The sequence below is a fragment of the Lepisosteus oculatus genome, chromosome 16 (genome assembly GCF_040954835.1).
Source record: "Lepisosteus oculatus isolate fLepOcu1 chromosome 16, fLepOcu1.hap2, whole genome shotgun sequence".
NCBI classification, from domain to species: domain Eukaryota; kingdom Metazoa; phylum Chordata; class Actinopteri; order Semionotiformes; family Lepisosteidae; genus Lepisosteus; species Lepisosteus oculatus.
The window spans coordinates 17,014,158-17,036,122 of NC_090711.1; the positions used below are offsets into that span (position 1 = coordinate 17,014,158).

At 39.8% G+C, this 21,965-nt stretch overlaps 1 gene segment (V, D, J or C); it reads right to left on the bottom strand.

Moving 5' to 3' along the window:
- Positions 1–1,830: 1,830 nt before the first annotated feature.
- LOC102685293 (Ig lambda chain C region-like) lies at positions 1,831–12,613 on the bottom strand. The segment is given in 2 exon segments: positions 1,831–2,414; positions 12,548–12,613. Coding segments are annotated over 2 exon segments (372 nt in total).
- Positions 12,614–21,965: the final 9,352 nt, after the last annotated feature.

The window sequence follows — 21,965 nt, forward strand, 5'->3', positions numbered from 1 at the left end:
GAATTTACCTTTAATTCCTCATCCAATATAGACAAGCACGTTAGATTCATGAGAGACTTCTTCTTAAGTCACTAAGACAAAATATACAGCATACCTCTCCTCAGGTGATGAGTCACTGTAATACTAAAGGAGATTTGTGTTACACAAGAAATTCCTGGTTTGATTATAGATATGATCCAATAAGACTGGTTTGAAAAATTTCTCCTACATCTCTTGGTATGACAGTCTCTTGAAAGAAACATTTCTGTCACATCTTGCTCTGGCTGCTAATCCCTGCTAGACATGCACTTAGTTTCCATCCGTACTCTTTTTCTAACACTCTCACAACTCCACAACATTCCCTTCATGGAGTAATACAATAAAACTGACTAACTCTAAAAGTGTAAGAACATTGAAGAACGCAAGCAGCCCCTGCAAAGGTGAAGAACGCAAATTGTCCAAGAAGATTCTGCCAACAATTCCCACAGGTTTTGTCTGTATTCCCAGTCAGTCTTGCAGTCCTGCAGCCACCCTGAATGGTGCCCTTTGCCAGTGTGCTCAAAGGCACAGACATTGTGTATTTTCATTAGAAGCTCACTGGTGCTTTGCACACACAGGTGTTAACATGGGTTGATGACTATAACTACATTTTAAATAACAATAACAACATGTAATCAGTGACTGGAAACAGTACAAAGCCTTCTAATTAACCGCACTGTGGCCTGGTCAGTTAGAAGATAGCAGATGTACAGCCTTTATGCGGTGACCTTTAGATAACATTGTAGTTTTTGGACAAAGATTGCTTGTAAAAGGCTTGACATTTCATTTTGTATGTGGGCATTTACAGATTATGATCATGGTTGATCTTCACTCTTCAGTTTCTAGTAGTTCACAAATCCAAAAATCCCATCCAACGAATTCAGCATTAACAAGGAGCTAGGGAATAGATTCTGCACTCCCACACTCACCAGAAGCAAGTTATTTGCTTCACTAGGTTCTCAGCTGAAAGAATAATAGGTACAAGGCGCAAATTGGCAAGGATGAAGAACACACAAAATGTACAGTATAGTATATGAATCATGCATATAAGCTCCTGCAGACAGGCTATCCCTAAACTGTAAAACTGTTCCTTATATTGTATATTAAACCAGATATTTCCATTTTACTAAACCTAAAAAATATGTTGCATGACTATCCTTTCACTGTAATTCTACCAAGAAAGGTGGGTTGTATTATTTAGGGCAGCTGTGAATAGTGTGAAGCATTTTCATTCAGGAGCTTGTACAGATCTCAAACAAAACCAACATAAAACACGAAATAGCAGAGGCTCAGCATCATTGGTTAACTAGAGCACATCATGAGCTGGGTTTAACCTGTGGTCATTTCTGCAAAAAAACGATATTGTAAAGCCCTAGGAGATTTCTTTTTTAAATCATTTTAAAATCTGTATTTGGTAAAGCCTTCAATAAATAAATGGTACATTACTGGTCTGTTAACCTAAAAGATTTGCACTAACTGGTAGCACCCTGTGCAGAAACATATTTTTCTAATGGATTTTTAATCAGATGTTCTGAGAATTAGTATTCACAATGGAATGAACTGGCTGCGAGAATGTTTTAGCCCACTTGATCATAGGGCACATACAGCACACCACTGTCTTTCTTCCCCATCTTATATTGCATCATCTGCACTGCGTGGTCGTCCTACTTAACAACATGTTACAGAACATGGAAGGCTGGTGATCCTGGCATGATAAACAGATCATTTGCATTTAAGTCTAACTACTGGCATTAATAACAGGAGAAACTATTATTGACTAACAACATATGAATAATGATCCAAACACCAATGTTCATGATTCAGAAATTCTTTATTACTATTATTGTTGGGTCACTAACAGCACTTACACCAGTTACAGGCCATTTGCACACACAGACGTGAAGATGTGAAGTCAAAGAGGTTTCTAACAAAAACAGCACATTGGCGCACAGGTTGGCACAGGTCGTTGGGGCGATGGCCTCCCATTAAATCACAGCACAGGAAAGCTAGAGTAAAACTTCAGTATCTGCAGCTCTAAGCTAGGAATGAAGCAGGCGCTGCCCCCAGGCCAGGCTATTCTGGACACTCGGATTTCTTCAGGGCCTTTGTCACGGGAGCCTGGGAGCTGTGGGTGGCCTCACAGACCACAGTGCCCACTGAGGACCACTCAGCTTCAGATAGTGTCAGGGTGCTGCTCCAGCTGTACAGGCCAGTGCTGTCCAGGAGGTAGGGGGTCTTGGTGACCCCGTTGGTCCTGGAGTGGCCGTCCACTGTCCACTGCAGGCTCCAGTCAGACGGAAAGCCCTGGTTGGCCAGACACAACAGCGTGGCCGACTTCTTCTCTGACAGCTCCCTGCTGGAGGGGGGCAGGACCGTCAGCGAGGGCTGAGTGTTACCTGGGAGAAAAGCAACATGGAGTGAGGCTGCAGAGAAGAGACACCCCAGGTCACAAAGACACACCAGACACTCAGGGACTCAGAAAAAAAGAAATAATTACTGATGAAATAAAATAAATTAATGAAGAAATAAAAATATGTTTCATACTTAAATCAAGTCAAGTTCGACTAGAGGTAGAATTATACAAAACACTTGTCAGACCTCATCTCTAAAATTGTGTTCTGATCGGAAGAGACTAAACCAATTTCATCTTTATCGTTCAGATCATTTAATATCTTCAATCTCAACTGGAGGGTATGATGGGTTTAATGGATGTATTCACAGAGGTCCTCCCATGTGGTTGAAGAAGAATCAATCAGATCATTCAAGTTAGGCCAGAAGAAAAAAGTTAGGCTAAAAGAAAACAAAATCAGTCAGCTACTAGCGACCAAGCAACAAGGTGGACAATGTCCTCCTCAGGCTAAAGAACTCACTTATAATGCTGTCTGACCTATCAGCCCAAATCCATTTTTACTGTACTATATTCAAGAACGGGGTTTTTCTAGGTTAAATCGCTACAGTATCTAACAAATTATTACTGTAAATATAAAGAGTAATTTAGATTCTAGAAAAAAAACTTTACTTTGGAGTGTTAATGGAGAGATACTGGACCCCCAGCTACTTTTGCCGAAACAGAACTTAGCTTCGCCTTCTCGATTAACACATTCATGATGGTTTAAACATTTCGCTTTTATCTGTTCTCTGCCAGACGAGGCGTGAAAACGTGTTGCGCATTCTACCTGTCATGTAAAAATGGTTTACTAGAAACTATTAAGCAAAACAATTATATTGTTGTGACCTCATGGAAAGTGAAATAACATTAACGAAAATACACATACTCTTGTAATACTTTTCACTAATACCTTCTTCACTACTTCCTGGTGCAAATATAATATACACACTACGCTTTAAGATTACTGCAGCCCCGATGACGGATTCGTTAAATAGCAAAGCCTCGTAAGTTTAGTAAAGAGTCGAGAAATCTCCACGGCCGAAACGTTGTGTTCTCTTTCTTCTTTTTTTCAGCATGGAATAAACCTATTACTTCTTCAGGTGACACCTGAAGAAGGCTCCACGGCCGAAACGTTGTGTTCTCTTTCTTCTTTTTTTCAGCATGGAATAAACCTATTACTTCTTCAGGTGACACCTGAAGAAGGCTCCACGGCCGAAACGTTGTGTTCTCTTTCTTCTTTTTTTCAGCATGGAATAAACCTATTACTTGTTCCTTTAATTCTTCAAATAATTATTTCCCTTTTTTAAATCTTTTTTCAAGAGGCTGTGGCAATGTGGTACAAGCTTCCCAGCCATGCTGTCTAAGCCAATACCCTGCTTTCTTTCAAGAATCAGCTGGATGAAATCCACCATCAGTGCTAGGAAAGTACTTGAAAGGTTCAGAAGATCACTGTGCCACTGTGCCAACCTGTGTCATCAGCTGCTATCAGGTTCAGAAATCCTCTTTTGTGTTTTATTGAAATTTGTTTTTCATATATAAGGTGAGGTATAGAATGTAAGTTGACCCATGTGACCCTGGTTTCCTAGTAGGAATAAGCAACCACAAGCCTATGGGATGCCTCACTTATAGATAGGTAGTATTGAGTATATACAGTATACCAGTGTCACAGATAGACAAGGGAAAATGCCATAGAATGTCTCTCGTCTCCCCTGCATAAGAATATTGGTGAAGAGGTAACCTGAAGGGCCTTATGGCTACAGTTCCCTCTCAAGTAAAATTAACAAAAAATGCCACGAGATGTGTGGCGAATCAGAACCTGAGTGCCTAGGCACCAGGTATGGAATGCTATACTGTCTCTTTGACAGATGCCCAGAATGTAACTTGAGAGACCAGCTACATCAAAGCACAGTTGCCCAGCAGATTCAGGACAGATGGCAGACAAGGAGGCAGTCTGAAATAGGGCACATAACATGGCTATTACTACTGTGGACTAAACTACCATCCCGTCTTGTAGCCGGTGAGAACCTCTTCTAAAATTCAATGGGAAAAGTATTGGTCTTTTCACCTCACTGCGCCACAACACACAGCTTCCAGTGCACCTCTACATACCCGACCACCACTGCATCACACCGCTGCCAGTGCACCTCACCGTGCCAGGCCACCACTGCGTCACATAGCTGCAAGCGCACCTCACCGTGCCAGGCCACCACTGCATCATACAGCTGCCAGGGCACCTCACCGTGTCAGGCCACCACTACGTAACACCACATAGCTGCCAGCGCACCTCACCATGCCAGGCCATCACTGAGTCAGAGATTAAATAAAACCTCACTCGCACCAAACAAATTTATATTTCTAAATATCACAACATGATCGAATTTAAGTCATTTTAATAACAATGAATAGTCACCTAGGCGTTACAATATAAACATTTATATTGATTTAAATAACGTTTTGATTTAAATCGCAAATGCGGGTTTAAATATATGTGTTTTTTGATTCACAATCAGACAAATGCAACATAAATTGATATCTTTGTCTTCTAAGTATCTTAATAAACTTTCAGCATAGCTTTCTCCCCATTTAGATTTATTTTGGGATCAAACATGCAAAGATTAGATTGTAATCGTTTTTATTTTTTAAATACATTTTAGAAAAGTGTAATCTATACTAAAAAGCTGTACACCACCTGCTATAAAGATACATATTGTAATACTTTCGGGTTCGGATAGGACAGACACGAGAACTCAGACTTGCGGAGTTAAAGCAAGTTAAAGCCTTGATTTTATATATCACCTTTAAAAGTGGCATCTCAAAGCAAAGTAAATACCCAACACTGATTGTACCCATCTGTCATGCTAATAAAGCAGCTTGAATTGAATTGAGAGGGGGGGGGGTATATTTGCTTTGTGTATAAAGTACATTGTGAATGTTTTCACAGCCTTCATTAAGCATTAAGCTGTTTACATCTTCCGCCTGAGAACAGTCACCCGTTGCTACCCAACGCAGAAACACAGCCACTAACTAGCAAAGAGAGGACATTAGCTACCCAATATGATAAAGAAATAAATGATTATTTTGTTTATTTCTTTTGCACATTTATTTGAACATTTCCATTGATTGTACAAGCACTTGGAAACTGTCCAATCCCTAGTTCATCAGGCATTTTCTTTTACGCTGCGGGCATTCTCCCGGTCTGTGTCTTCTAGGATATAATGCCAGCGCTTTTTTGTTAAATTTGTGTTTCCAATAACGCCACAGCAAACTCTTGTTTTTATGTCCACTATAACAGATCTCCTTTGCTTTTAACCGAGCATTTAATAATTTCCTAAAATGAAAATGATTTACTTTATTTCCCTCACAGGATCAATAAAAGTATCTATCATCTGTCTAAACTATGGGACAGAATTCTGGGGTCTCCCCATACCAGAGATTATGGTAGGGCTTCAGAATGGTGATTGGCTGACACCATCTGACACCCCTCTGATTGGAGAAAAAAGACGTGCTGGTTTGCTATACAAACTGTACCAGGAAGAGGATTTCTTTCTATTCAAAACGTGTATTTTAAAAGTTTAAGAAGTAAAAACCTTACAGCGTACACAGATTTCTAAACTGATCAGGATCGTTTCCGCCAGGGAGTAAAAAAAAAACACACTATGGTATTCTCTCCAATGCAGTGCAGTTAAAAACATACCTCTGATGCTGCTCCTAAATGAATATCGTTTATGACCATCAGAAGCTTTATGCTCCTTTTCTTTTTTCCAGTGGATTGAACAGGGAGAGGCATTTCATGATGTACTTTTCACTGATGAAACAACAGTGGCTCTGGAACAGTTTTCAACCAAGTCGTTTTATAAAAAGGGGAGATATGTACACGTTACTGAAGCTAAAAGTTTATTCTTTGTCACTAATGTAACCACTAAATAAAGACATATAGAAATCCCTACGTTACAGACTGTATATGGCTGGTATTGGTAGTTTAAAGAAAAAATACACACCAGTATTCCACTTTCTCCCTAAACATTTTAAGCATCAGAGTCTTACATGTGGTTATTTCGGAAACGTTTGTACGTGCTCCTTCTGACCATGTTACTGTTTACTGTTACTGACCATATTAAGTTTAAGTGCCTGTGGGCACTTTTCCTGTCCGTGGGGGGTGGACCGTCTTTCATTAGAAGGTTAGTCTGTTCTACTCTGAGAATGTAGAGGGGGTGGAAAGTGCCCGCGGTCATTTAATTAGTATTAAAATTCACACTGATTCCCTTGCGAAGATACGGACATAGGAATATTCGTGCGTGGTCAAAAAATGGCATAAAAACGACAAAGTGAAGGCTGTGAAAACATTCACAATGTACTTTATACACAAAGCAAATATACCCCCCCCCCTCTCTCAATTCAATTCAAGCTGCTTTATTAGCATGACAGATGGGTACAATCAGTGTTGGGTATTTACTTTGCTTTGAGATGCCACTTTTAAAGGTGATATATAAAATCAAGGCTTTAACTTGCTTTAACTCCGCAAGTCTGAGTTCTCATGTCTGTCCTATCCGAACCCGAAAGTATTACAATATGTATCTTTATAGCAGGTGGTGTACAGCTTTTTAGTATAGATTACACTTTTCTAAAATGTATTTAAAAAATAAAAACGATTACAATCTAATCTTTCACGTTTGATCCCAAAATAAATCTAAACGGGGAGAAAGCTATGCTGAAAGTTTATTAAGATACTTAGAAGACAAAGATATCAATTTATGTTGCATTTGTCTGATTGTGAATCAAAAAACACATATATTTAAACCCGCATTTGCGATTTAAATCAAAACGTTATTTAAATCAATATAAATGTTTATATTGTAACGCCTAGGTGACTATTCATTGTTATTAAAATGACTTAAATTCGATCATGTTGTGATATTTAGAAATATAAATTTGTTTGGTGCGAGTGAGGTTTTATTTAATCTCTGACTCAGTGATGGCCTGGCATGGTGAGGTGCGCTGGCAGCTATGTGGTGTTACGTTGTGGTGGCCTGACACGGTGAGGTGCCCTGGCAGCTGTATGATGCAGTGGTGGCCTGGCACGGTGAGGTGCGCTTGCAGCTATGTGACGCAGTGGTGGCCTGGCACGGTGAGGTGCGCTTGCAGCTATGTGACGCAGTTGTGGCCTGGCACGGTGAGGTGCGCTGGCAGCTGTGTGGTGTGGCGCAGTTGTGTCCTGGCACGGTGAAGTGCGCTTGCAGCTGTGTGATGCAGTGGTGGTCGGGTATGTAGAGGTGCGCTGGCAGCTGTGTGTTGTGACGCAGTGGTGGCCTGGCACGGTGAGGTGCGCTGGCAGCTGTGTGATGCAGTGGTGGCCTGGCACGGTGAGGTGCGCTGACAGCTGTGTGGTGTGGCGCAGTTGTGTCCTGGCACGGTGAAGTGCGCTTGCAGCTGTGTGATGCAGTGGTGGTCGGGTATGTAGAGGTGCACTGGCAGCTGTGTGTTGTGACGCAGTGGTGGCCTGGCACGGTGAGGTGTGCTGGCAGCTGTGTGATGCAGTGGTGGCCTGGCACAGTGAGGTGCGCTGGCATATAATGAATATATTCATGTGCATCCAACACACAGTTCAACGCTAGCAACTACACAAAATCTAAAATATGAGCTCAACTTGCCACTTACAATACCAACAGTACCAGCTAACTTTAGTAGTGACATTTTCATGGATCTTTTTAACAATAAAATTTACAACATCAGACTTCAGACACAATTAAACTGGCCTCAAAAAAGTCTGGTACAAACATTTTCAGCATGGTGAAACATGGTGAACATTTCCACCACTGCGTCACACCACACAGCTGCCAGCGCACCTCACCGTGCCAGGCCACCACTGCATCACCCAGCTGCCAGCGCACCTCACCGTGCCAGGCCACCACTGCATCACAACACACAGCTGCCAGTGCACCTCTACATACCCGACCACCACTGCATCACACAGCTGCCAGCGCACCTCACCGTGCCAGGCCACCACAGCGTCACACCACACAGCTGCCAGCGCACCTCACTGTGTCAGGCCACCACTGCATCACACCACACAGCTGCCAGCGCACCTCACCGTGCCAGGCCACCACTGCATCACCCAGCTGCCAGCGCACCTCACCGTGCCAGGCCACCACTGCATCACACAGCTGCCAGCGCACCTCACCGTGCCAGGCCACCACTGCGTCATAACACACAGCTGCCAGTGCACCTCTACATACCTGACCACCACTGCATCACACAGCTGCCAGCGCACCTCACCGTGCCAGGCCACCACTGCGTCACATAGCTGCAAGCGCACCTCACCGTGCCAGGCCACCACTGCATCATACAGCTGCCAGGGCACCTCACCGTGTCAGGCCACCACTGCGTCACACATATTTCAGCGCCATATATTTCATGGATATTATGGAATATAATGGATGGATATCTTAGTTATCTTTCTAGTTCACAGGTTTGCATGCATAATTTAATTTTGAAAGCCACTGAGACATCAGGTACTACTGTTGTATTTATGAAAAAGAAACAAAACAAAAAACATACTAACAACTGTGCCATCCTACTCCTTAGTTAATACATTTTATTATTCATAAACAGTTAACATTGTTAGCAAAATATTTTGAATTATATTTAACCCTATTTTTTCTTTAGTTTTGTATTCAACTTATTATATGATAGTCAGACTTAATGTATATTTGAACAATGAAAATATATTTTTACAAGATTTTACATTAAGCACTTAAAATTAATATGGTTAATAATAGTAAACTGTAACATGCTGTAACAAGATCGGTTAAACTGCGAAGAAAATGCTTTCAGAGAAAATGTTTCAGGTGTGAAGAACATAGATCTCCAATGCAATTTCAACCAAACCTGTTCCCACACACCCTGCCCCCACTACCTTTAGAATATACACAAACATTTTAGCGTTTCATTCTGAGCAGAAGACCCTCACACCTGAAGAGTGCTGGCTGTGACGAATTAAACCGGTTTTACAGGTTTCAATCACAGACCATGTGACATGGGACTCAGTAAACTACAGTAACACCGTATTTGATAACGCTATAAAAACGCTATAAAATAATGTGACTTGGCACAGAACAAGTTTACAGCACAGTACAAAGATAAATGCTGACCATGACTTTAGAAGCATAAATTCCTTACACTCAATTTAAACACAAGCTGTCTTTTAGCCCTCTAAGCTGGTTCATACAGAAATGTAGAGATCCAGGCTCAGAACACACAGCTTCATTAGCGAAAACATATGCAGGACAACTAGAGAAGACGTTTTACAGAGGATGGATTTTTAGAAACATCCCATCAGACATCCCATCATATTCACAACATGAAATCTAGAAAATAATATTACGTAACCAAAATCCGCAATATGGAAACAGAACCTGTGTAATTGTTGATAGATGATGTACTCGTAACATTTTTTCAAGACGAACTACAACATTTAAAAAATGACTTGTATGTACTTGATATCTCTAATCAATCCACGGGTCCCAGCACAAAACGAAACTAAAACGCATACCGTTTCGCGCTTCTTATTAGTTGCTCAAAAGTAATTTGACCGTATGAAATGCATAAAATAAACCTAGAAACATATACGTGAGCAGTACTTAAGCACTGTAGTATCGGTGTTAAGACATACCTCTCAAATACTGTAAATCAAGTTAAAAATATCTCAAGACCGATTCTGGTCATAATGAAACCATGTTTCGTGTATGTTTTCTTTAAAGTACTGAGACCAGCCATATACTGTATGTTTATGTTCCAAAATTAATATAGTTTATGGCCTTCACACGCGTTACAGTATGCTCCTATTTTTTTATGCTCAGCTACTAAGAATTCCCTTCAGTGGTAAAATTAGATATGAATATTCAATACTTAAACGGGCACAGTTAAGACATTAAATATACATATACATACTGTATACAGTACAGTTTGCATACGGTAATATGTTTATGTTACGCGATTAAAAAATAAATAAATAAAAATGAAAAGTCCAGCACCAGCTGGATTCAAACACACAACCTGCCAGTTGATTGGCACGCACCTAGACCAGTAGGCTACAAGACAGCTCGCATGAACAGGCAGACGAAACAGCCCTACACAGCCCTGCCGCAGTACACGGATATAATCATACCGTTATTAAATTCTTGAGATACGCGATTCCATATTATATTCCCTTTTAATCAAATTCTAAAAGTATGCTTGTTGAGCTTACAATGTTTAGGGAGAAATGGAATACTGGTGTGTATTTTTTTCTTTAAAGTACCAAGACCAGCTATATACTGTATGTTTATGTTCCAAAATTAATATTGTTTATGGCCTTCACACGCGTTACAGTATGCTCCTATTCTTTTTATGCTCAGCTACTAAGATTTCCCTTCAGTGGTAAAATTCAATATCTACAACGGGCACAGTAAAGACATTTACAGTAAGTCTTTCTACGACAGACCAACGGACCACGAGTGCCCCTGTCTGTCAACCAATCACGTACCGCGGTATTTTGCGTCATCGCGCGTCACGATGCACGATGCATACCGCGACACGCCCACCGGGGTATCACGCAGTTCACGTGTGTCACGTGACTAACTATCCGGTGTCGCCTTGTAAAACCGCCAGGGGGAGCTTAACCTCTCATGTACAGCATTTGAGCCTTTAATTTTGAACTGTGTATTACAGCATGTTAATCATCAGTCATTAAAATGTTGGTATATATTATGAAAGCAAGATTGCTCAGTTGGACAGAAGTACACAACCTACCTTTATCAGAAATATTTATGCATCAAAGCCTTTACTGAAGATATTACTAATAGTATTAATAATGGATGACTTTGGACAAGCTGTATACTCAAAGTATAATTTCTTTAGCACACAGTGGTTCTATAAGAAAAGAAAGCGTTGATAAATACAAGTGTCTTTTAATACACTCTTTGCTGTGCTCTTGAGGATCCTTGTGATATTTTAAGCTCTAGTTGAATGATAGGTGTCGCATTTTAAATCATTTTCGTAGTTAGAAATTATGAAACGCCCTGTTAAAAGCAAGGAAGTTTTTATGCCCGTTGAAGTAAAACAAAATGACTGACAAAGTATGGCTTGGACAGATTCCAAGTGCTTGTACAAATGTGCTAAAGAAATTATACTTTGAGTATATAGCTTGTCCAAAGTCATCCATTATTAATACTATTAGTAATATCTTCAGTAAAGGCTTTGATGCATAAATATTTCTGATAAAGGTAGGTTGTGTACTTTTGTCCAACTGAGCAATCTTGCGTTCATAAAATATACCAACATTTTAATGACTGATGATTAACATGCTGTAATACACAGTTCAAAATTAAAGGCTCAAATGCTGTACATGAGAGGTTAAGCTCCCCCTGGCGGTTTTACAAGGCGACGCTGGGTAGTTAGTCACGTGACACACGTGAACCGCATGATACCCCGGTGGGCGTGTCGCGGTATGCCGCGAAATACCTCACCCATTTTGAATGGCTGCATCTGTACATGTACATCTTAGACTTCCGTGATGTTGAATGTAAAGACAGTTCCAGATCCGCTACCACTGAAACCCATCAAATCTAACTGTACCAGCTGTACAGCTGTTCTAAGCCTCAGTCCCCTGTGGTTTCTGTTGATGCGTTCAAGCAGCTCCTGTAGACCTAAAGGAGGTTTTTGTACAGACTTTCATCTCTGTGTGAACTGATTGCTTTTATAACCAAGGCAATAGTAATCTCCTCCATCTTCAGCCTGGACTCCAGTGATTTTGAAGGTGAAGACAGTTCCAGATCTGCTGCCACTGAAACGAGTTGGAACCCCATCGAATCTCTCATTCCCAGCTTTAATCAGCAGTTTGGGACTGTGTCCAGGCTGGAGCTGGTACCAGGATAAGCCCCAGCCAATGTCCTGACTTGCACTGCACTGGAGATTGACATCTTGTCCAGGAGACACCGAGACAATGTCTAGAGTCTGAGTCATTGTGATTTGACCCTCCGTCACTGTAGGAAGAAGATAACAATGTATAATACACAGCTCACATTTTAATAGCAATGTCTTTTCAGTTCATTATGTTTTTTTTTGTGAGAATTCAAAGGTAGAAAATATGTTTTCTAGACTCACCCACAATGTAGAATAATATAATCCAGGTAACTGAAATGATCGAAACCATGTCTTTTGCTGATTTGAACAAATGTCCACAGGGTGGTTATGAGTCGTCCGTCAGATTTTAATGGTTTTCTGACCCCTTGTATGCAAAACAGGTAGGCATGGTCTTAACAATTTGCATGTAAGACATCATTTTGAATTATGATATCAGTAAGTTGTATAAATTGTCTGTTCTGCCTCAGTGCATCATCCTGCTCTATAGTGACAGAACGAGTTGTATATACACAAACAGGAGTTCCATTGTTGCTACTGTATCAATAAACAGAGCACAATATTGTAGAAGGAGTTGTAGGAAGACATTAAACATCTATGGCATCTGAAACTTTCAGAGTAATCTAGTAGCTTGTGTGAGGAATAACTCACTGGTCAGCACTGAGTGTATTTATTTAAGAAAAATGTTAAACTTATTTCACAGATTTTGAAAAATTTTCCATTATATGTCTTCGGTGTGCCCTTCTTCATGAGCCAGAAATGAAGAGGCAGTTTTTCTTTAAAAAGCAAGAAATACGTTTGAACTGCAAAGAAGAGGAAGACTAACATGTTATATTTGATGGTATTTATTTAGGTTGAAACATAGTTGTAACGGGCTGGCAGAACTATTCTTATTCCATTGTTATATTTTTGTGAAGTTATAAAATATTGCACAAACTGGCAAAGACAGTGTGGAAGAAGACATAAAGTGAGATGTTCCTGCAACCTTCACAGTGGCTGTTAAAAAACTCTGTTGTCTTCATGGCAAGAACAATAAGGATGGATGGGACAGTTGACCACCAACTTTTCCATCCTGTCACCAGAAGAAACCTGTAAGGGGAGACAGAGACAAGGAAATGTGCTCTTATCTCTCTAAGATAAGATAAGATCACTTTATTGGCCATATACAATTTCTTGGATAAGGAATTTGTCTTTTCACATACCTCAACTTGATCACATGAGACACACAGACAGGGACAGAAGTTTGGGGTCAGAGAGCAGGGTCAGCCATTTATACGGCGCCTCTGGAGCAGTTGGGTTAAGGGCCTTGCTCAGGGGCCTAACAGAATAGTATTCCTCTGCTGGCCACAAAGCCACCCCAGCACAAGAGATAAAGGTGTACCTGTGATCTGACAGGAAATGGAGGAAAGAGAGGCTAGCATTAAGAAACAGATAAGAAGTGCGGTCAGTTAAAATTTTAAGACACCTAAATTAAGTCAAAGGACTTTAAAGATCTTGTCAAATTGAAACAAATAAAGTTATATGACAACATCTCTTTGCAACTTGTGTGGGAGTTGGTGCTTCAGTTGAACAGTAAATTACTAGTTATTAAAATCATCAGACATTTTAAATGTTGAGATTTCCAGTGGTTCTAATCTTTGATCTTTTCTTTTATTTTGTGGATATGATAATGTACCAGATAACTTGGGAAATCTGTCACTCTTATTGTCCCTTAAATCAGCTGATGATGTAATTTCCCATATCTGTTGATTTACAGTGGGACAGTTGGTGCCAAATGGCTACGCTGAAGTTCAATTTTAATTTGCATCTAATTAAATTTTCAATTTGGACTTTATTATAACCAGGGATTTACAGCAAAATCCACCAAAAAAAGACAGCAAAAACAGACAAATATCATTAATCAAGAATAGAGTACAACAGTGCTACAAGAGATTAGAGAGTTATTTTAATTTGAGTGAGACTGCAGCAGGGATGAAAGATTTTACTGATACACAAAGGGAGACAGATACATCTCCCAGATGTGAGGAGAGTAAATTTACAATACAGTGGTCGAGCCTCACACTCCATAATGCTCTCAAGTGGTGGATGAAATGGGTCTTCACCTGTATGTAAAGCACTTTGGCATCTTTTGGGGTGGAATTAATAAATGCAACCATTATTATTTGATTTGATTGTGTAGTTCACTCTTGTGTGAAGGGGCTTAGTACTGCTTTTTAGTAAATCCCAACTCTGAACTTTATTGAGTTTGTGTCATAGTGTCAAAGTGGGAAAAGCACACAATTCAGTTGCAAAACAACATAAGAACATAAGAAACAATCAAACGTGAGGAGGCAATTGGTTTCTTCTAGCCTCTTTGATCTTTGTAGCTAATTAGTCCAAGGATCCCATAAAGCAATTTCTTGAAAGAACCCAGGGTATACAGTATGGCAACAGAGTGCTGTAGACTCCCATAACTCTGTGGCCCAGCAGCAGCTTCCAGCCTGTCCCACTAGAGGCTTCAGTCATTTTGAGGGGCAGGAACAGCAGGAAAATGAGGTAAAAGACTGACAAGTTGAGCAGGAAAATATTGATGGGCATTGGCTTGTGCTAGAAGTCTTACTGTTAAGACTTTTTGTTTTAGTATTAGGTTTTGGAAATAAGGACTAAGTTAAAATGTTCACTGTCAAACACAGTTCACTGTCACAAACCATGCATTTTGACACCACTGACAATGCAGTGTTTAGTTTTGTATTTCAGATGCCTGCACTCAACATGTGTCCGGATGTCTGAGACAAAACTGAAACACTGTTTTATTCTTTGTTACCTTAGAGGATTTTTAGGAATTGAAACATTCTGTCTAAAAAAGGACATTTGGTTTCTGAATCTCATGGCAAGCTTCTTGACTGATAATATGAAGTAATATCAGCATTTTTCACAGAAAATACAATTTATTTTAAATATTTTACAACAGCAAAATTCAGGTAAAGGAATACTGAGGGGTGAGAGGGATTAGATATAATATTTTGGAAGAGAGTGGGGTTATCATAGGAAACTGCAAGACAATGAAAACTCCTTTTTCATGTTAAAAAGTTTTTTTTATTCACTTTTCCCAGGGTAAACCTAGATATTGTCCCTTTCTCTAATGCGGTATAGCTAATATAGTAATATAACTCTGCTGTTTAATCAACAAAATATATTTGTGTCTTTTGTCAACTTAGCCTTATTCTACAAGCCATATAATTTACAGTTAGGCATAATTTTCAGTGGTATGCTTCCAGGCGCCATTTATGGCATGTAACACCCTTTTCAGAAAAAAAAATGATGACTGTATGTGTCTTCTATACATATGAAATATGTATTTTCAAGAAATAGGATTATTAGACTACAAAGAAAAACATGTATTTATAATTTTAAAACACCATATTTCTGCAATTCTAAAACAGGATTGGTTCAAGTTCTGTTTCACATTTACACCTGTAAAAGGACCTCAGCTGACAGGTGATACCATTCCCTCTATCCTAACTATGTCTCATGTTTCTTTTCTTCAACAATGTCATTTAGACCCCTATATAAATCTGTCTGTCCAAATATGATTGTACATGTATGACGCACTCAGCACTAAAGAAACAGTTACAGTTGCCTCACATACTTTTCACCTAACAAGGGCCCATAGATTGATGAAAAAGCAATACATTACACTTTAACTGAAGGTGTGTTATTTGTCAAATACTGAATACCTGAAATCCTACATATAAATATAAAACAGAATATGGAGAGAAAATTTTTTTTACCAACGTCACAAATGACAGGAAAGGCATCTGAGTAACAATTATGATTATGATGATCTGATGCTATTAGACAGGTTTCCACTGCAGTAATACAAAATTTTCTGACCTACAGAGCCAAAAAACATAACTTTGGTCCTCATATTATTCATGTATATCCACAAAGGTTTATGAAAACCCATCTCACAGTTCTCACATTATTTTGCAGATACACAAGCAGGTGGATAAGAACAATTACAATATTCCCACTCTATTCAGCATGTGGAATTAATTGGATAACAACATGTACTGTATCTGAGTGTGAAGGAAGGTACCTGGACCACTTGAACTTGTCGAAAATGTTGTCCTTTGTCCTCTCAAAATTCAGGTTTCTTTAACAGGCATCTCATGTTGCTCCACTGAAACTAGTTACTTATTATGGATGATTGTTAAATAAACAGCCTTTAAAGCCTTGCAAATATCAGTTACTTGCTAAGCATATTTTATGAGTACATCAATAGCCTCTTAGGCAATTTTCAATGTTGCACAGTCTTGTGACAGAGCAACCAAAACAATGAACCCATGACTTACAAGAAAAAGTTTTCCTATGAGACCTTAAGTATAAATGTTTTTCAGTCCTCCTTTTTGTGCTTAAAGTATTTTCTCGTTTCTTCTGGTTATGAAGTTTAAATTCCACCAAGAAAAGTAAATACCCCTTCTGTCAGTGTTGCCTTCCTCCCTCTGCTCCTTGTGAGCAAACCCAAGATCTATCTCAGCCATAAAAAAATTATGAATAAGGACATGATTAATGAGTTGAAACATTAGAATTTAAATTAATTAAGCACTGAGAGTGACAATGATAAGTCACAAAAATAAATTATATTAATAACTAATAAAGAAGTCATAGAAATTATGCTGAATGATGGAAGGCCACGATGCCCATTTAGCTCGTATGGTTGCAGTTAATTGTTAAGGGGTCTCGCTCAGCCATGCTTTAATGTTGAATGTCTAGCTGTCCACTTTGTTCCAGACCTCATGATAATTCTATGAGGGGTTTCTTAACATGTTTCTGAGAAGGCTGAGCCAGAGCCACATAACTATTTTCCACAGCTCTGCCAAGACTTCTCAGAGCAGTATTTCATGAGAAAGATGCTGCTTAATGTGGAAAGAAACACTACTGTTATGATAGAGTTTAGTAATACATGGAGTATATAATTCAATAAGCACTATGACTATGACTGCTTTACTATGTTCAAATTTTTACTTTGTAAAACTATAAATTATACTAAAAGGTCAAGCACACTTCAGACAATAAATTATTTATCCATTGTTTTCAAATGAAACTAGTATAAAAACACAAGTGTGTAATGACCTGCAGCCTGCCACTGGAGGCTGTCAAAATTAAGGCCTCAAAGATAGTTGTAAAATAGTTTCATCTGCGTAGTCTCAGTGGTATTCAGTGATTCACCAGATTATTAATTTATCGAAAGGTTTGCATTCTCGTGTGCAAACATGCAAATTTAATTAGGGGACTTTTCTTTTTTATTTTAAAATGTATTAATTCCACCCTGTTCCAAACCGAAGACAAGTTCACTCAAAAACCACCCCAAACCCTGCTGTTTGAAGGAAACAATATGGATAGGACTACTATAACTTCAGCACTTAACTCAGAAGATTTAAAAATTTGCCTTAAAGACTCAGCACATAACCTAGGCGTCATATTAGACACAAGATTCTCATTTAACTCTCATGTTAAAACAGTATCGAAAACATGCTTCCTACAGTTATGAAATATTACAAAACTAAGGCAGTTTCTCTCCACTCAAGACACAGAGAAATACATGCTCTTATATACAGCAGGTTAGACTACTGCAATGCCCTGCTATCAGGGAGCACCCACCACTCTTTCAACACCTCACAGCGAATTCAGAATGCAGCAGCTAGAATTGTTACTAGGAGCAGAAAGTACGACCATATAACCCTCATACTAAGTTCTCTTCATTGGCTTCCTGTCAGGTACAGGGCAGACTTCAAAATCCTTCTACTTACAGTATTTACAAGACTCTCGGAGGTCAGGCACCTGTCTGTCTAATGAAACTTATTAATCTTTACCATCCAAGTCAACTGGTTAGATCACAGAATGCAGGTCGTCTTCATATTCCACAAATTAATAAAATAACAGTTGGCGGTAAAGCCTTTAGTTACAGGGCCCCTAGTTTATGGAACAGTCTCCCACCTCATATTTGGGATGCTGAGTCAATCTCAGTATTCAAATACAGACTGAAGACCTATTACTTCAGCTGAGCCTACTCACACTTTACATTATAGCCTGCTGCAACCATGGCTGCTGGTGCTGCTGTACATGCCATTGTGTGTCTCTATGTTTGCCCACCAGGTAGATACATCTGTTCTGACCAAACTATCCTATTCTCCTCCCCACATGTTCGGATGGTGCCCAGGCAGGGTACCATCTGAGTTGGATGCTGCATCAGTGCCATGGTGGACATCACTGGACATTGTGGATATAGCTATCATTTAGGAGGAATTTACTGGTCTACAGAGATCTGCATGGAGTACTAACACACAGTAGACATGATAGATGGATGGATTAATACCCTCATCATTTCCTTTTTTTAAATTATATAATGTTAGCATGCCCAAAGGGGTTGGGCAACCAGTTACCTTGGACCCCTAGAGGTTTTTTTTCTCTGTACTAAGGAGTTTTTGGTTCCTCTCTTCTGTTGTCTTCTGGTCTTCTGTTCTGTATTGACAAAATGTATCGTCAATTGCATTGTTAAGCGCCTTGGGGCAACCCGTGAAAGATGCTGTATAAATATAAATTGAATTCAATTGAATTCAATTCGTGCAATCTCCTCTATTCTCATGCAGGTTTTGACCTCACACCTTTCTCCACCCCTCTCCACTATGCACTTCCTGAGTGGCCTCTCTACCTCTCCCCTCTCCCTCCTCCACTTTTCAGGTTTTTGTTCTCCTATGCTATTTAATCATTGCTGTCTACCCTGTCTTTCTCACACCTGAAGAAGGCTCTACGGCCAAAATATTGTGTTTCCTTTCTTTTCTTTTCAGCAGGGAATAAACCCGTTACCTGTTCCTTTGCAGCCTACGCATGCTAACGCAGCTACCTACTTGAGCTATGTATTTGATATGTTTATAAAAACATATATATATATACAGTGCCTTGCGAAAGTATTCGGCCCCCTTGAACTTTTCAACCTTTTGCCACATTTCAGGCTTCAAACATAAAGATATAAATTTTTTATTTTATGTGAAGAATCACCAACAAGTGGGACACAATTGTGAAGTGGAACGAAATCTATTGGATTTTTGAAACTTTTTTAACTAATAAAAAAATGAAAAGTGGGGCGTGCAAAATTATTCGGCCCCTTTACTTTCAGTGCAGCAAACTCACTCCAGAAGTTCAGCGAGGATCTCTGAATGATCCAATGTTGTCCTAAATGACTGATGGTGATAAATAGAATCCACCTGTGTGTAATCAAGTCTCTGTATAAATGCACCTGCTCTGTGATAGTCTCAAGGTTCTGTTGAAAGCGCAGAGAGCATCATGAAGACCAAGGAACACACCAGGCAGGTCCGTAATACTGTTGTGGAGAAGTTTAAAGCCGGATTTGGATACAAAAAGATTTCCCAAGCTTCAAACATCCCAAGGAGCACTGTGCAAGCAATCATCTTGAAATGGAAGGAGTATCAGACCACTGCAAATCTACCAAGACCTGGCCGTCCCTCTAAACTTTCAGCTCAGACAAGGAGAAGACTGATCAGAGATGCAGCCAAGAGGCCCATGATCACTCTGGATGAACTGCAGAGAACTACAGCTGAGGTGGGAGAGTCTGTCCATAGGACAACAATCAGTCTTACACTGCACAAATCTGGCCTTTATGGAAGAGTGGCAAGAAAAAAGCCATTTCTCAAAGATATCCATAAAAAGTCTCGTCTAAAGTTTGCCACAAGCCACCTGGGAGACACCCCAAACATGTGGAAGAAGGTGCTCTGGTCAGATGAAACCAAAATCGAACTTTTTGGCCACAATGCAAAACGATATGTTTGGCGTAAAAGCAACACAGCTCATCACCCTCAACACACCATCCCCACTGTCAAACATGGTGGTGGCAGCATCATGGTTTGGGCCTGCTTTTCTTCAGCAGGGACAGGGAAGATGGTTAAAATTGAGGGGAAGATGGATGCAGCCAAATACAGGACCATTCTGGATGAAAACCTGTTGGAGTCTGCAAAAGACCTGAAACTGGGACGGAGATTTATCTTCCAACAAGACAATGATCCCAAACATACAGCAAAATCTACAAAGGAATGGTTCACAAATAAACGTATCCAGGTGTTTGAATGGCCAAGTCAAAGTCCAGACCTGAATCCAATCGAGAATCTGTGGAAAGAGCTGAAAACTGCTGTTCACAAACGCTCTCCATCCAACCTCACTGAGCTCGAGCTGTTTTGCAAGGAAGAATGGGCAAGAATTTCAGTCTCTCGATGTGCAAAACTGATAGAGACATACCCCAAGCGACTTGCAGCTGTAATCGCAGCAAAAGGTGGCTCTACAAAGTATTAACGCAAGGGGGCCGAATAATTTTGCACGCCCCACTTTTCATTTTTTTATTAGTTAAAAAAGTTTCAAAAATCCAATAGATTTCGTTCCACTTCACAATTGTGTCCCACTTGTTGGTGATTCTTCACATAAAATAAAAAATTTATATCTTTATGTTTGAAGCCTGAAATGTGGCAAAAGGTTGAAAAGTTCAAGGGGGCCGAATACTTTCGCAAGGCACTGTATTACATCTCCAAGAATATGACTATTAGACTAAGGAAGATCAAATGTATCATGCCTGGGTGGGTGGCAGCTCGCTGTTCTCAGTTGCCCAAGGATGCAGAACGTTCCTAAGAGTTATCGCATTCTCAGATTCTAGCATGCTCGGGCCATTTGTCAGTGTACTCCTCACTCTATAAATCACTTAAATCTGCCAACCAATCCTCCAAGCAAAATCCCATCTCCGTTTACCCTTGAATGATTCTGGCAGGTCCCCAGCAGCCAAAGATCGCCAAGTGCCTGCAATTAGATTCCTGCCTGTTAGTAACTGCAGCTATCGGCTACAACTAGCCATTGTGTAAGAAAGTGAACTACTGTTTCACTAACATCTAACCCAACACCACCTATTGATCGTTGGGGAGATACCAGGACAGAGTGCAATACACCGGCACACCACAGTTTGCTTACCGCTAACACATTATTTAAGGCACATTTTAGATAGCTGCATCTGTATTTACTGTTTGTTCAGAAGGTTTGAAACTGTATAGGGTCTTTTTGAAAAGACATAAATTTACCTGATTTATGCTCTTCAGGATTATCAGTGAAAGGCAAAAGGTGACACTGTATGGAAGTGCATTTAATACTGAAAAGGGCAGGCACCTCCTTACAGAAAGTGTGGATTAAGCTGCACACCCATGTTGTCCAATCTGACACCACCCTTTTAAGAAACAGTTGGATAAGGTCTTCAAATCGGTTAGGGATTACAAATCAGATTAGATGTTAGGAATGGCCTCCTCTCATTTGTAACCATTCTTATGTTCTGTTGCTCTTGGAAGAGCCACACACCACAGCAGAGCCTACCTCACAGCCCATAGAGTAAAGCGCTCCTGGGTCCCAGCTCACAGGCTGAAAACCAGTTTCTCTAAAGAGACCTTCTAATTTTACTGCAGATTAACACCTTAGAGTTGAAATTTCATTAAAGAGTCTTATATAATAAATTATCAAAAAACTGTAGATTAATTATCTTATAATAATGGCCAAATGCGTTATTTAAAAATACTTTGCTACAGAAATGTTTTATTTATAGAAAATTTAGACAATTTACCTTATTTATTATACA